General features: G+C 37.7%; 1 protein-coding gene across 1 annotated transcript in view; it reads left to right on the plus strand.

Moving 5' to 3' along the window:
• The window catches only part of COL19A1 (collagen type XIX alpha 1 chain), a 323,690-nt gene that overhangs the window by 219,563 nt on the left and 86,484 nt on the right, over positions 1–17,643 (plus strand). Inside the window, exon 16 of the mRNA XM_049653877.1 lies at positions 1,960–2,013. Within this exon, the coding sequence (XP_049509834.1) occupies positions 1,960–2,013 (54 nt within the window). The remainder of the gene's footprint in view (positions 1–1,959; positions 2,014–17,643) is intronic.

Here is a 17,643-nt window from a genome sequence, read left to right on the forward strand (position 1 = left end):
AGAATGCACACAGAAGTTGATCCTATGGTTTTAACTTACCTCAACCTGAAAGAAAGAACCAATCACCCACTTCGATGCCATTGATTTTGTTTCTTTGTGCCCCTGTGAATAAATAAATTACAGTGCTTCCACTTTCTAAGTAAACTTTTTATCATTGATTAGTCCTCAGGGTCTAATTGACTTACATTTACTAAAAGACCCAATATATTGATTTTCAGAATGTGTAAACTACAAGACCAGAAAATGGTGTACATGTGTAAACTTTTATTAAGTATACAGACAATTAAATTATATATTCATTCCAATGTTACAAGTCCCTAAAGGAGCTCCCAGGTTCAGATCTCTGAAACAGAAACGTGCAACAGAAACATGAAAACACCACTAATTATATTTCTGATTTTAATACAATTTTTAAAAATATGTTCCATAGACTTTAGCTGGGATTGTTTATAAAAACAGCTATTTTTATAGGAACTCCTGATGCTGTGACTTTAACTCACCTTCAACAGCAGTGCAAGCATTTCCTGTCCAGTCACAGTGTGGTTTATGCTTACCTCCCAAAACTTACTCTGCTGGTCTGGCATTGGACTTCCTACCCCACTCCAATCCTAAATGAAAACCAGAGAGAGAAAGCTACTTTGCCTGGCACTTTCAAGGCAAGAAAATTAGTGAATGAAATGGGCCTTTAGTGTTTATGTTTACAATTCTTTCCCCTCCCGTCCAAAATTGAAAGACTAACCCAAAACTTCTACTTTTTCAGTAGCAACAAGTCTTAATGTTTATTAATATGCTACCAATATGATAATAAAATAATCAGGAAAAATGAAATAGAGTGGACATATTTATCAAACATGCTCAGAAATGCTTCTTGTTCAAAATGTATGCTTGAATACCTAAGCTTACTTCCTTCTATTAGAAAGGGGAAAAATTTTTAAATTTATAAAAAGTAACTAACTGCCCTTTAAGTGATATTAGGTACACAGTTACCTATAGATGTTAGCCCAGTCTTATTTTTCTAACTCTTGAAACTGGAATTTAGCTAGTTGTGAACTTGGGAAAGTTAACATTCCATTATGATAATGACTAGTAAGCAAGGGGTCTTTATTTTAGTTTACTTAAAAAAATAGCTTAACCATCCAAAGGGAGGAAAAGAGCATGTTAATGTGCTTTATACACTACATAGGATTATGGTATGGCTTAGGGTAGTGCTTTTCATACTTTAGCAAACATAAGAATGACCTGAAATGGTTTTAAAATGCAAGTTCATGGCTTCTTTCCCCAGAGATTCTAAGCCGGTAAATTAAGATGGAGCTCCAGAATACGCAGCTGTAACACCCAATCTCACCCTCAGGTCACTGCTATAAAATTACAATTCAGAGGGGCACCTGGGTGGTTCAGTCTGACTTTGGCTCAGGTCATGATCTCACAGTTCGTGGGTTCAAGCCCCGCGTCAGGCTCTGTACTGACAGCCCAGAGCCTGGAGCATGCTTCTGATTCCGATTCTCCCTCTCTCTTTGTCTCTCTCCCGCTCTCTCGCTCTATCTCAAAAATAAACATTAAAAAAATTTTTTTAATTACAATTCAGACCATTCTTTGAGGAACACCAATTTAAGATGACAAATGCAGGTTTTATTGCATCTGAAACCATAGAAGCATCAGATAAAATGCCAATCTTAGACCATCTTTCAGATAGTTTATACTACTTGACAAGCAAGCCTTTAAAGGACTGCTAATAAGTTAAGGTTTATTCATTCCAAGCACTACTTTTCTCATCTTGGTCATTAAGATTTGGCCCGTTGCTTTTAGATTTTGTTGATGTTTAAAGGTGATGTGGACTTGAAATTATTTTTTAACTTTCAGTTGATTTTTACTATCTTTAAAGTTGCCATTTAATATTGTCTTATCTTAAAATACAAAGGAATCACAGGTATTTATTAACTGTTTCTCTTTGATTTCCAGGGAAGACGAGGAAAAACAGGTCCTCCAGGAAAACCAGGCCCCCCAGGACCGCCCGTGAGTAAACAGTAGGATGACTGTTCCTTAGAAGAGCCCTTATTTATCTGCGGGTTATTTTACTCCCCTGTAGCCAATTTCTATCTTTCTACTGTTTAAAATGGTTATCCTCCTTACACCTCCCACCACCACACAAAGCATGAGGTAAGGAAGGCTAGTGACTGTACACCTCACCTACTTCTTTATTACATGGACAGGAACAATTGTACTGCGTGCATGAGCACCCTAAGGCAAGTCTTCAAGTAGATGAATCCTGATTGGAACTACCTACCTCCATCCCCTCAGTTTCTTAACATCCAGGCTGGTAGTAACTTAGATATCTGGGGAAGCATGTCCTCTTTTCTTGATACAGCTGTTTTATTAGTAGAATTTTGTGGAACGCTGTTGCAGAAGAAAGCTATAAAGATCTTCAAGCCAATTAGCGGATATTTTTCTTTATCACAAACTTCTAGAAATTGTATTCCATTCCTTGTGGTTCTGCCAACTCTTCAACCCATTACAGTCTGATTTGTGTCCAAGCTACTCCACGGACACTCTCTATAGTCACCAATAATCTCTGAGGCATGAGATTCCCTGGGCGCTTACCAGGCTTCATCTTATTTCACTGCTATACAGGAATTTACACTTGTGACTGCTGTCTTCTTGAAACTCCCGTTCTCTTGGTTTAGTGATGTTGATTTTTTTTCTCCTACCTCTCGGGCCATCCTCTTTTGTCTCCTTCATTAACTATGTACCCTCCTCTCCTATCTGTATGTTGCATGTGTTAAAGATTCCCAGTTTTTATTTCAACCCAGACATTCCTCTTGAGTTCCAGGCTCATACATTCCAACTTGCTCAGTATCTCCACTTGGAGGTCTCCTATGTATTACAAAAGTAGCTTGTCCCAAACTAAACTCTAGAAATAATTTTTTTCTCTCTCTCTCATCCTCCATATCCAAATCATGTCAATTCTATATACCAGTAGCTCATGAATCCATTTCCTCTTCTCTTTCCTCATTGCCACTGCCTTAGTTTAGGCCCCCGTCAGTTTGTATGTGTATTTTTGTAACCATCTCAGAGTGGGGGCTCTTTGCCTCTACCTTCTACAAGTGGAGTAATATTGGTAAATGAGGATTCAGACTATGTAACTCTTTGGCTTGAAATTCTAACAGCTTCTTCCTCCTTCTAGATAGATTCTGCATCTTGCATATCATTCTGGGTCCTTCTTAGTTTGCCCTTTACCTCTCTTTGCCTGTCCCCCTATGCCTTTCCTTCATTTTAACCACTGTGTAATCTTTCCTTACTATCTCACAAATGCCGTCCTTTGTGCAGGTTCTCCTGGAGGCCTAAGTAAGCTTCCCTCTGTCTTCATGACTCATGTCAACATCAGCTTTCCTGCATGGCCTTTGTCAGTGCTCTCATTATGTGAAGTGTCCTTTCCACAATCCTTGTAATCTTATACCTCCTGCCCTCATGTAGCACATGGCACATTGCTTCCTACTGTTGTTTTCTTTGTCTGTCTGCCTGCTGCACTGCAGGTTTTTTGAACTTCTATTTTATCACCACTGCCTAGCACAGTTTCTGTCATGGAGCATGTGGTTATTAATTATTATTAATTATTTAATGAATGAGTAAACAAATAGATATATTTTGTAGGTAAGAAAAAAACCCAGAATAGAAGTGGCTTTTTAAGGACCAGAACCACCCTTCACCACCACTAAAGGGCTCCAGACCTTAGGAATTTCCTAGGATGTGGTCATGTGCCAAAAAATGAACATGATTGCTGTCTTGTCATTGATTTCATTTTGTTCACTTTAGCCATTCAAGTGAATTGTTCTATAAGCAATATACTGGTGTTGCCAATTATAAAAGCAAGTTGGGAGGGTGGGAATGGGAAGAGGCATAAATTGGGAGCCTGCAATCCATCCTTTAAAGGAATTAGCTTTGTTGATTTATATTCCAAATTTTCTGGCAAAACAGAGAACGCATTGTGAGATTTGCAGTAATTGTTTTGTGCTATGAAGAAGAAAAGCTGGTGAATGCTAACAGGCAAGATTAGACCTTCATGTAGCTTTGTCAACACATGATACTGCTTTTAAAAGGGGATAATTGTTGTCTCAAAGAAGGAATTTGAATGATGAAGGCTTTTGTGACAAGCCTGCCAACTGTCTAGGAAGGAAGATTACCCCAAGTCATGGAATGAGTTCTCAACTACAGATCAACCAAGTTTACTAAAGAATTTAGAAGATTAAGAAACATGTGACTTTATGAAAGAATTTTTAATATTCAATATCACCAGTTTTAGTTTATTGCCAGAGTGGGGAAGAGAGGTACTTCTTTTATTTCAAGTTTTGGATTTAGAATTTAAACTCAGCTATGAGTCTGATACGGTGTTTGTTAAATCCTGAGTACACAGCTATTTAAAAGAAAAGTAGCTTGTTATCTTTTGTAATATAACAAAATACTGATTATTATAAAATACTGCAATATACCAAGTACAAAAATAAAGAGAAAATCTATGTAAAAAAGAAAAGGTTTTTATTTATAGATCAGCTTTTGTTTTAAAAGAAAAAGTATAACATGGCTCATTTTCTGTTTAAGAAAGGTGGTTTATGGAAATTCTCTGTCTTTTTGATTCTGGGATAACTCCTCCAGTTGACTAGAATATCTTTTCTCTAATGCAAGTATTATCAAAACCTTACTTTGGGGTACAGTTTGTTTCACCTTTTGGATTTTTTGGAGTTGTTCAGATGGTAGGTTGAATGCGTAACCTGCACACCAGCACGCTGCGGAAACTCTCGTAAGGCACCTACTCACACTTCCAGGACTTAGCCAAGGGCAGCATTGAATAGGAAGGTAAAATAATAGGATCCCGACATCTTTCAATGCTACCTTCATAGCATAGAGCAGATTTCAGCAAGAGGGCTGTTGTTTCCCAAGTGGTTAGAAATGAACAGAGTTCTTCAAAAGCAGTCCTTTCAAGATTATATTAATTCATATCTTAAGAAAATGAGCTTACGAAAAAAGCAACCTACCCCTAATTTTCATTGTTTCACAAATTCACAAACATTTATTTAAGGCCTCCCATGTACCCAGTACTCTGTTCAGAGCTGGGCTTGCAAATAGCAATACTATATTGTCCTTGCCTTCTGGGGATTCAAGTTTAGTTTACAGAAATGTGAACAAAGGGAAAGAATTAGAAAAGATAATGGTCGAGATGGTTTCCTTCAGGAATTGACAACTGGAGCATAAAAATCAGGCCTTAAAAAAAGAAGGAATTCCTGCCAGTTACGACATGAATGAACTTGAAGGACATTATGCTAAGTGAAATAAGCCAGTGACAGAAGGACAAAGACTGCATGATTCCACTTATATAACAGACTTAAAATGGCCAAACTCAGAGAAGCAGAGAACACAACAGTGGTTGCCGGGGGCTGGGGGAAATGAGAGTTGTTATTCAATGGGTATAAAGTTTCAGTTTTGCAAGATGAATAAGTTCTAGAGATCTGCTGTACAGCATCGTGCCTGTAGAGTATTGCGCACAGTATTGTACATTGAGAAGTTTGTCAAGAGCGTAGATCTCATGGTCAGTGTTCTTAACCACAACAACAACAACAACAACAACAACAACAAAAACTACCTAAGGGACACAAGGAAACTCTGGGAAGTGATATATTGATTACCTCAATTGTGGTGATAGTATCACAGGTGTTTTCATTTGTCCAAACTCATTAAATTGTACACATTAACTATGTTCAGTTCTTTTATATCCATTATACCTCAATAAAACTGTTGAAAAAAGAGATGAAAAGGAATTGTCCAGTAAAACAAATAGAGGGGAAGGAGAGAGCAAACTGAGTATTGCTGGAAGAGGAAATCAGCCTGAGCAAAAAGCACAGAGCACTGCAGCTCTGGGCAGCGAGGCAAGGCAGGCAGCCCACACACTTCTGAGACCCAGTGCACTAGGCCAGCACTGGCAAGTCAGGCCCTGGCAGGGTCCTGGTGAACCTCACATGAAGCTATGAAAATTCGTGAAGACTTCTAAGTGGGGAATCCCGTGGCCAGATTTCATTGATAAGGTCCCTTCCGAGGCGGCATGGTGGGCTTGGGTTGTTGAGAGGACACAGGATTCACTGTGGCTATCATAGTATTTACTGTTTTTAAATTATCAGCAGAATATTTTTTAAAATCTCTGTTAGAATGCCCCATGGAGCTATTTGTTTTTTATTACAAGTTATATATAGCTTGAGAGATGTTCCCATTTATTTATGGACATATTTAGATCAAGATGTTGTTGTTTTTCATTTATTTGTCTTTAACAGCATTGTACCCTATGTGAAATGAGCCCTACTTCACAGCAGGAAGGAAGGTAATAAGAGAAAGAAGGAAAGGTTGGTCAAGACTAAAATCTTTCTAATTGAGATTGGGAGATGGTGTATGACTCACCCTAGTGGCTTGAACGTGAGGTTCCTAAAGCACATGTTAGAATTTCTCATGACAATATGAAATATTTTTAAAATATTAATTTTGTCTCTCTTATCAACAATAATCAAACACTATGTAATATCCCTCAAGTGAGTGCATAGTATGTAATTTTAACATATATGTTGGAGCAATTAGCCTTTAGAAAAGTTAGGCAGGAAAAACTATTCTGCTCAGTGTGATTGTCTAAAAAGAACCATGGAGGCATGGATCCTTTGATAACAAGCATACTTTGCTCAGTTTCAAGAAAATGTTTTTCCCTTCGGGGTTTTAGAGATGTTCCTGAAATCAAAGATAATGTTGGTATTTAAAGGAATGTCAATGAAGATTTAAAAAAATAGAACTGAGAGAAATCTCTAATGGCTCGAAGCAACTCAAATAATTAAAACATTTAACCAATCCTTCTACTTGCAATTTTTTGTTCTGAAGCCAAATTTGTATTTTCTCACTTTCTTAAGAAGCATTTGTACCAAAAAGATAAGTTGTTTGCAAAGAATAATTTCCCACAACTTTCCATTTAGCATATAAAGGACAACCATTTTCCCCCTCGGAGAGTGTATTTCCTAGGGGGAAAAATGTAATAATGGAATATTTACTAAAAGTAGATCTATTGAACTACTGTTATTAAATTGTGTTTATGAATTGGTGTTTCATCGAAGTCATATATATTGCTCCAATTTAGTTCCCCATATTTAAAGTAATTTTTACTCTCTTTGGGGAAGATTTAGTTGAAATTTACACACATGTAATCTGCGTATAATAAGATTATTCTTAATAAAAATGCTTGTCATTGAGGAGCAACTAAACTGGATAACAGAGCTAGCCACAAGATGAACATATTTTTTGTAAAATATTAGTCCAATTTCCTGTTAACAGGCAGAGCCGATCTTACCTATGCAAAGGAAAAAGTTCTCAGATTCCCACAAGTAACTTCCACCATCTTGTTTTCAATGACTACTCTTCATTGGAGGCAAACCATTAAGTAGAGATGTCTTGGATTGATAATACCTGCAAATACACTATGCTTGAGAGCAGTTTTTCAGAGAAGAAGCATGAGAGCATTAAGTATCCCCCGGAGAAGGAAATAACACTAACTCCTGAGGAAACAGGTTCAAAAGAGAGGGATGGATCAGGAGAGTTTATTATAGCACTTGCTCTGCAGTAGGTACCCCATTGCCAATGCCTTATGTAGTCCTCGCAACTATGGTGAGATGCAGAAACTATCCCATTTTGTAATAGGATAAAGGATGCTTAGAAATATCCAGTAATGTGCCCAAGATCACACAAGCCTAAGTTGGGGAGCCAGAAGTGAAACCCAGGAGCTGTTCTCTAAACCCACCTTTATTTTATTAGATCACAGGTGTGAAAGACAAGCTTCTAGTTTACAATTTGACTAGGATCAGCCTTACTTAAACATTATACACAGAACATGGTTTGATTTTCTTATGGTAATTCACAGCACTGCAGTGCCTCAGGACAGCAGGATAGTGTAAGAAGATAGTGAGGAACCCAGCCCTTCACACTAGTGTCCTCAGGCAATTCGCTTAACATTTCCTTGTCTCAGTTTCCTTTTCTGTAAATTTGAAATGATTGCACCTGCCTCCTCAACTTCTCGCAGCTGCTGGGAGAAAGAAAAGCAGTGCCATGTACGTGAAGATCTTTCTTGTAAATGAAAAGCTCTAGCTATGTAACTGAGATACATTCCTATTATTCTGACCATCCATTCACACATATAGTATTGTAGACAGCAGAGATTATCTTGGATCTGTAATTGAACCAACACATTTTTCCTTTTTGCAAATTTCCCAAAATCCAGTTAACAAAAATGTGAATTTCTTTCATTGACTTGCTAAAGTAAAATATCCGTGCTCTACATACATATGGAATGCTTATTCTGTATATGTAAATCTACTCATGAAGAGATAGATGTGAAAGTTACTCACAGTCAGGTAATAATAACAACAGGGTCTAAGTATTCAGTGGTGTTTTTTCCCCTCTGATTTACATCCTCTTCCTTGCTTGTGGGACTAGTTCATCCATGATCTGAGCTGTTGCATTTTATGAGTCGTGATGTTCCCTAAGTCTCAATTACTATCCTTCACACTCTAATAAAAATTTCTCTTATTCTTTAAAGCAAGTTATCTGCGTAGCGTAAGCAATGGAAAATAGTGGCCTGTGTTATGATAATGAGACTTGGAAAGTCGCAAGACTTGAAATGCCTTCATTTATTCAAAGTATTCTGGTTTTTAGTTCCTTTAAAAAAGAGAGGAAAGCAGCTGGAAATGAGGCGGAGCAGGAGGGAAAGCAGGAGAATTTAACTAATGAGCCATTAAAGGAAGTATGTATTAGCCCACCCATTTGACATTAACTTTGCTTCTCATTCATCATCACTGTAAAAGTGTTTATTAAAAACCACATTAATTTTAAAATGTGTTATTATTTCTTTCTGTTACAAGCAGGGCTCTTCATTCCCTTTCTTTTTTTTTCTGGCATTGTTTTTGTGCATTGTTTCATTATTGCAGTATGAGAATTGAGCAGTGGGCTCAAATGTGTCACATTTCAGTGCATAGCAATTTATGTTGAAAACAGAAATTCAAGGAATTTGTAACGTGGGGCAGCAGCTCCCTCTACTGTTTCCGCTGGAAAAACTATAAGCAAAGAAAGGCACTTCATAGCTCTTAAAGGATGTCCAAGCTATGGAATTTTTTGTTTGAGGCTTTAATATAAAGCTACATAATTTTCAAAATTATTTAAGGTATTTTTTTTGCAATTTATGCTTATCCTATACTTTAAATACAAATGCTATTTTATCCACCGTCACTTTCAATATGAACTTGACACTCCTGAAGTGAAAACCCTTAGCTCATGGATACCTAAAATGTCCATCTGTTGTAAAAGGCTGATAAAACTCTACAGTGATCATTTTGTGGGAGCTGACTCCAATGAAATTCATGCTTCTTTTCTAAAACAACAATATGATTTAAAACAAATACAACCCATGTTGTTTCTGTTTTAGTTTTAACTTCAGTGTAGAAGAACTTCTTTTACCTTGAAAGCATGGGTCATTGCACGGTTTGAAGGTTATGATTATACTGCCTTATACAGAGTTAGAAGGGTAAATTAGGGTGTAATATTGAATTCATTTACTCAACAAATACTTACTGATCATCTATCACATGTGAGTCACTATTATAAACATTGAGCATACAGTAGTTTAAAAAAAATACATAGTGGGGTGCCTGGGTGGCTCAGTTGGTTAAGCATCCGACTTCAGCTCAGGTCATGATCTTGTAGTTCATGAGTTTGAGTCCCACGTCCGGCTCTGTGCTGACAGCTCAGAGCCTGGACACAGAGCCTGGAGCCTCCTTCGGATTTTGTCCCCACTCTCTGCCCCTCCCCCGCTCGCGCCTTGTCTGTCTCTCTCTCAAAAATAAACAAACATTTAAAAAAATTTTTTTAAATAAAAAATACATAGCAACAAACTAACAAGCTGCAGACAAGCTCTCCCTTCAGTAACTTACACTCTGTTGTGTGTTGGGATAGTTATGGTTAATAAGCAAGTCAACAGATAGACAAAAACATTTCAGTTTAGCATGAGGTGATACAGGGGAACAAACTGGGCAATATGAGGGTGATTGGGGAGAAAGTTGTTACTCTAGTTAAAATGGTCAAGATGGCATCTCTGAGCATTTAGATGATGTTACTTGAGAAGAAGCATCCCATTTGAGGGTCAGAGCAAGAGCTATCCAACTAGAAAGATCAGGAATTCAAACGTGGGAAAGAGCTTGATGTATTTAATAAACATAAAGGAGCTAAGAGAAAAATAGTGCCAGAAAAGGTTTTGGAGCTGAATGGCTTTTAACATGTAGGGCCTTATGAGGGTGGAAGCAGGTGTGTGGGATGGGGGTGGTAACGAGTGGCAAGGAAAATAGCCAGTCACATCTCACTTTTGTAAGTCTTGGGATGGCATTTTTATCTGAGGTGATTAGATTTTTATTTGGATCTGATAAAATTACTTTTTCTACTGATAATTCTAGAGGTAACATCATTTTTAGCACATCATTTTTAGTCTTTGCATAGCCTGGGAATAGAGTTGTTTGCTGAGAGAAAACAAGAAAACTGACCAACTTCACATTAGCCCATTTAATTTCAGTCTTGCCTGAATCCAGTAGATACCATGTCTTTCATTAAAGATGGAGACTCTCTTCACATTTAAGTCAGTCTTTCTTTTTCTCCACAACTAGACCTGATGCTTCTTTTGTGCTAGTTTTTGGGTTGGGTCAGATGAGTAATCACAGCAATGAAAATATATGCCCTCAAAACACCATGGTCCTAATGGCTTTCTGCACCTGTACCCCATTATCCATCACTACCCCCAATTTTTAAATCTTCCATCTCCAACTTTATCAGCTGTGTCCCAAGAACTCAAGGTACAAAGTTATTGTTTCCAGCATATAGCAAGGCGCACCTCTAAAACGTATTATTACCCCAAATTCTGGACTACCGAATAAAGTGGGTGACAAGAACTGTCTGATTTAAAACATTTAATTTCTGGTTAAAACACCCTATATGTGACTATGTACATTTTGAGGCTCATCATGTCTAAATGGGAATCCAGTTCATATTCTTAACATCCCTTTAAAAAACCTTGAACTGATCAGGGTTTTATCATATGTCTCAGTTTTCCTTTCAGCAAAGAACCTAAGTCTCTTTGGTCTATTAAATGGCTAAAGGCCATGTACTATAATGATAATCTCTTCAGAGAAAATGAACCTAACCATTTATTTGAGTCAATGGGAATAGTAATTTCACTTCTTAATAAAAATAAGATGACTTCCTCAGATTTAAAAATAAAGACACATAAGACTTACAAAATAGAGACAGACATGGCCAGTTAATCATTTTCATTACCACTTGTCCCCCACTGGGGTCATGGTCCCAGACAAAACAGCTGTTGCCACATTGCTAAAATTCCAGTATCACCTTGTGTGGCCACAGATTACATAGACTTGCATGTGAGGCAGCTGGGGGTTTCAGGTTGAGAATTTGAAAACTAGCACTTGGGCTCAATTGCACAATTACTTCTCTTTTTCTGTCCATATGAACAGCAACAGTAGGACAGTATTAGCCACTTTCTGACTTCCTAAGTTTTTTACTAATGACACCTACACTCTGGAGGAAAAGGATTGTACCTTCTTATAGCCACTGACTTTTCTCGTCTTGGATCATGTTACTGAACCAACTATTAAGACTTCTGAATTGACAGGCATTATGTATTGCAATGATGGGACAAAATATGTGATATCCTTGATATATGGTCACTAAACTGGTTATTAGGTGGGCCAGTACATAGATTAAGCACCATTTCTTTGTGGTAGATAAAAGCTAAGGTTTTAATAAATCTGATTGTCCGTTGAGAGAGATTCAGAATGGCAGACTTGTTTCCTGAATAATCTTACGTTTGTATTTGATGATATCATTTCCAAAATCATCTCCGTAAAGTATTTAATTTTACCACAGTATGACTCTGTGAGGTAGGCAAGAAAAGATTATCTCCACTTTAACCATAAGAAAACTCCAGGCCTTGAGAAATAGGGGCTTACCTAACTCCATGCAGTCAGTTTTCTCTGCACAGCTACTACTAGTAGAAAACTGTTTGGATCAAAAGTGATTAGAGAAGCAACAAATTTTCATTATTTATCTGGGGGATCTGAAACATGGAAGGAAATATTATAGAAAATTAGAGTTGAAGGGCCTTCAGCTATATCTGTAATTTCATTAAAAAGTAAAAAGATCTGAAGCAAATACAGCAAATGGTTAGAATCTAACAACATTGGGTTGTGGATTCATGTTATTTTCTATACTTTTCAGCATGCTTGAAATATCCCAAATTTATTGTAGGAAACAGGAAAAACATCCTACGGGCTAGGTTAATGTCAGGGTAATATCACCAATAACTTCCCTGGCGTAAAGTGTCAGCATCTTCTCTTTTGCCTGAAATCCTTTGGAGGGGCTGTTTTAAAAATAAAATCATTAAGTATTTTTTTCTAGAATTTAACTGAATGTACCCTTTGTAACCATGGTATTCAGTTAAGCCAAAAATCATCATTTGCAGATTTATCATTACTACAACCTATAGATCAGAGAGAATCCTTGATGTCACACATTCGAGTTGAAATTGGAGACTATAATCACACCAAAATGGAACCTACAGATTGTTCATTTTGCTTTTTGCCAGACTGTCCAGAATGTCCCCAACTATTCGGATTTTGCACGAGCTCTCGGCCGCTGTGTAACTTGGCAGTGTATAAGCCAGTGCCATCAGCCTGGTTATCTTAAGTCCCAAGCAGTTTGCCTGGAAATCACATTTTCTCTGCACAGGAAGTGTTGTCATTCTACCAACATTTTTAAAGAGAGTAAGTGTTATCACTTTATTACAGTAAACGAAAGCTCAAAGCATTGATAGGTGCAGGCTGTGTAAGCCAGATTCCCTTCTGGTTTAGGGGCTTATGGGGAGATTCCCGAGGTCACACAAGGGGGTGGAGGCACAACTTGTTCTCCAAGTATGGTTTTTGTTGGTGGTGAGCTTTGGGGGACGCCACTGGATATAAGTAATTTGTTTCACACACCTCCATTCTTACTAGTTTTCATATCCCTGTGGTTTTTATCACCTTGTGCTGGGTCAGTGATGTTGTTCCTGTGGGTGGCAAGCCACTCTCAAGATTCCTGCTGCTCCTGATATTGCAGGGAGCTGACAAATGATATTTTTCCTTTTGCAGGACATACTGCAGAGAGATGAGTATGAAACATTTTATGGATGGATAAGCAGAATAGCAGTGTTAGGGGAGGAATCATTATTTTTCTAACCATTATGCTACAGAAATCAGTCAAAAATGTCCCAGATTATCAACAATGCAGCGGGTTTTATACCAATTAGATTGATTTGTTTCACTGTATCAGGAAAAATAAGCTCCTTGGAAAACGATTTTTGTCTCCCTTGGAAAATAAAGTGTTAAAAACTTATGAGCTTCATAGCATAATTTAGAAAATCTGCTTTTATGAAATGGGTTAATTATACCCATTGAGCGCATTCACTGTCACAGTCTCACCCTCCCACTCTTGTTCCAAAATGACAAGTAAAACCAGGGACTGTGCAGTTTTGGAAAACAATCAGGTCACATATTGAGTATTTTGCTTATTCATACAACCATAAACTGCCTATGCTTGAGTTCCCTCAATTACACAGCTCAGTATGCAGGCCAGAAGAGACAAGCCCAGCTCAAGTGAGCACTTCCTGGAATACACAGAGGAATGAGTTTGAAAAATGTCCAAAGTGGCAGATGTGAAAAATTCCCATTCAAGATCCAGAAGCTGCTTTTGCTGCAATTCCTCACCTGTTATTCGCACTGTTTCTGAACTTCTGAACCAGGGATGCTGGCAATATCTTGGATTGAGACACTTAAAAGCTATTGATCTTTCAAAGTATGGTGCAGGTATATGCCACTGTGGTGGGGGAAACTGGCTGAGGCAAGAGAAGATCATGGATCACAGTGTTGCTCAGGATTTCCAGAGATTCACCAAGAATGAATGTGTGGCTGCTGGCTTCTAACACAAGTGTTATTTTTGTTAGAGGAGGTCCCCAAAAGATGTCCTTGATGAAGTGAATTGTTGTGTCACTTAAATCCTTTAGATTTCGAGAATGCTAATACACAGATTTCTCTTCCACAACAAATACAATAGCACTATTGTAGTTTTATTTGAAGGGTATTTCATTTTCTCTACTAAGTGTGACAACTTTCCATGACTGTTCTTCAGTGCAATTTCACGCTCATAAGAATTTCAGCCTCCCAAGCAGTATTACTCTCCTGGTTGGTGTTTTTCCACTAATTACTATCATTTTTTAATTTTTCCTTTTCTTCTAACATCTCATAAATACTAGGACTCTTTACCCCTCATTTGGTGTCATTTGAATTTCAAAACTTATTTAAGGGGTGCCTGGATGACTCAGTTCCTTAAGTTTCCGACTTGATTTCAGCTCAGGTCATGATCTTATCATTCTTGAGATCGACCCCAAGTCCCTGTCAGGCTCTGGGCTGACAGCACAGAGCCTGCTTGGGACTCTCTCTCCCTCTGTCTCTGCCCCTCCTCTGCTTGTACTTCCACTCTCCTAAAATAAATAAATAAACGTTTTTAAAAAGTTATTTAAGATGCTGATCACCATTGCCAAATCCCCCCCCCCCCCCCCCCCCCAGAAATCATCCTCTCTTTCTCTCTCTGTAATCTAAGCCCTCCATGATTTTAACATTTCTTGTGTCTACATGTGGTTCCTCTCTCTTCTCCTTATGCTTCTTCCAGTCAGGTCACTTTCCTCTTGATCTCTTCTTGACATCCAAATCTTAGAAAATATGTGTCTACACCATGTCTCATAGCTCTGTTTGTCTGTTTGCTTGGCCCTTACTGATTCTGTATCTCATTAAGAGATTCTGTGAAGTTTTATCATTGAATTCCCTACTTGATTCTTTTAACCAGCTTTAAGATAATTGATATTTTATTTTCCTATCTGGCATCCCTCTCACTGTGAAGCAGATAAAGGAAAGAGTTAAAATTTCAAAGCTATGAGGTCAGGCTGACCTCAGCTTCAGCTGCTACCATTTCTGAAGTGAAAGTGTTAATACCTTCCCCAATTCATGCATTATCATTCTCATATAACGTTTTCTTCTATCTGCTTTGCTCCTCTCCTGTTTTTCTCTGTTCAGGTCTTTACAGAGTAAACTTCATTTAAGAATGTTAATCTAAGTATATTCATTGACATATTCATCATCCAAAAAAACAAAACTCAGTATATTCAATATTCAGTGTGGATGAAAACATCTATTTCAGGATGAGGGCACTTTCAATTTCATGATTGTGTCTTTGTGTATTGGCCAAACAAATGAAATATGTCCTGCTTAGCTTGAAACCAGAGTTTTACCTGAGCTTATTCTCACTGAGTCTTCACCTCTTACAGTCAAAGTTAATACTAAGACTTAATTCAAAAGAAGTAACTCCATTTCTCAGAACCATGTGCCAGAAACCAAGAGGCCTGGGCTGATGGTGGTATAAACAAGAATTGGCCTTCGAGATTCTCATCCTCTCTCTTCTGTCTCCCTTTGTCTTTTGGCCCTATCTTCTCCTGTCCCTACTCCCCACGTACCATCCCTTTACTCCTCCCCTTCTCTGCCCCATTCAACTTGCTCTCAAGAAATATTTAATAAATGATTCATAAGAATATATTAGAATGGAACAACTCTTAGACTTGGTTCTACCATTTGCTTATTGTGTGATATAGGGGAAAATCTCTGTTTTTTTCATCTTACGAAGAATATAATAATACCCACTTCAGTTATTATAAAAATCAAATAAGATAGTGTGTTTTGCAATCACATTACCCTGCCATCCAAGAAAATACATGAAAACAAATTTAAAATTATACAGAGTTGGGAGTGCCTGGATGGCTCAATCCGTTAAGCATATGGCTGTGGGTTTCAGCTCAGGTCATGATCTCAAAAGTTTGTGAGTTTGAACCGTGTGTCAGACTCTGTGCTGACAGTGCAGAGCCTGCTTGGGATCCTCTGTCTCCTTCTCTCTGCTCCTGCCCTGCTCATGATCTCTTTTTTTTTTTTCTTTTTTCTTTTCTTTATTTATTTTTAATTTCTTTATTTCCCTGGATTTCTTTATTTATTTTTCTTTCTTTCTTTATTTTTAATTTATATCCAAATTAGTTAGCATAGAGTGCAACAATGATTTCAGGGTTAGAGTCCTTAATGCCCCTTACCCATTTAGCCCATCCCCCCCCCCCCACAACCCCTCCAGTAACCCTCTCTTTGTTCTCCATATTTAAGAGTCATGCCCTGCTCAGAATCTCTTAATCTCTCTCTCTCAAAACAAATAAATACACTTTAAAAAAAGGAATTATACAAAGTTATATATATGAAGCATTAGTATTACATCTCCCAGGAACATTTGCATTTGAGCTGGTGATAAAACCAAACAAATAAATTAAACTTTCAGGGGCACCTGGGTGGCTCAGTCAGTTAAGCATCCGACTTCGGCTCAGGTCATGATCTCATAACATGTGAGTTCAAACCCTGTGTCAGGCTCTGCACTGACAGCTCAAAGCCTGGAGCCTGCTTCCTATTCAGTGTCTTCCTCTCTCTCTGTCCCTCCTCCACTCACACTCTGTCTCTGTCTCTCAAAAATAAATAAACATTAAAAAATTTTAATAAAATAAATCATACTTTCTCTATGCAGTTTTAGGCATAAACCAGAAAGAAGGTGACATATTTTCACCAATAGGGGCTCCTCTCCAGGTCCTTGAATTTTACCTACTACATACTGTCTGGCTACATTCCCACTGTAATCCTAAAAAGGAGAGCTTGAGATATCTATGTTGAAATGTAAATCTTCTCCTGGCTTCAGAAATCATTATTTTGTAGTTTGAGAGTTTTCAGCAATTTTGAGCCATGGGGGCTGGGAGTGTTGATATCTACTTAGTCACTAAAAATTTGTAGCAGAAGCATAGCTTTTTCAGAAAACTAATCCATTATAAAATTACAACCGTTTAACTTACATAATTAAATCCTGAGGGACAATGAAAAAAATTTCATTTAGAGCAAATATTTAAGTTAAAAAAAAGGTTCTGTGCTTAAAAGAAAGAATTGATTTCCCAAATATTTTCTATCTAAAGAGTATTATTGATTTTTCTCTCAGAGTTAGGACACAACTTTCTATGTTGTAATTTTGCTCAAAAATCCATCCATAAGCTTTTTTCTACTTAACTAGAGCTCACTGCAGCTTTGTTTTCAATTATTTAGCCATATTCTTAGATTAATCTAAATCTGTTGGCCCTGTATTCTAGGAGTTTGGAAGCAGCAAGACTTCTGCTAGTTTTGCTACCATTTCTGACTGAAACCAAAACCAACAAGCAAGAAGTTAGCTTTCCCCTCAAATTTTTTTCTTGTAGAAATAACAATTCTTTTTTTTTGTATCTTTCTAAAATTTTATTTGAGAGAGAAAGTGCATGCATGCCAGAGAAGGGGCAGAGGGAAGGGGAGAGAGAGAATCCTAAGCAGGCTCCACACTCAGCATGGAGCCCAACATGGGGCTTAATTCCACGACCCTGGGATCATC

This window comes from Panthera uncia, assembly GCF_023721935.1.
Source record: "Panthera uncia isolate 11264 chromosome B2 unlocalized genomic scaffold, Puncia_PCG_1.0 HiC_scaffold_24, whole genome shotgun sequence".
Lineage (NCBI taxonomy): Eukaryota > Metazoa > Chordata > Mammalia > Carnivora > Felidae > Panthera > Panthera uncia.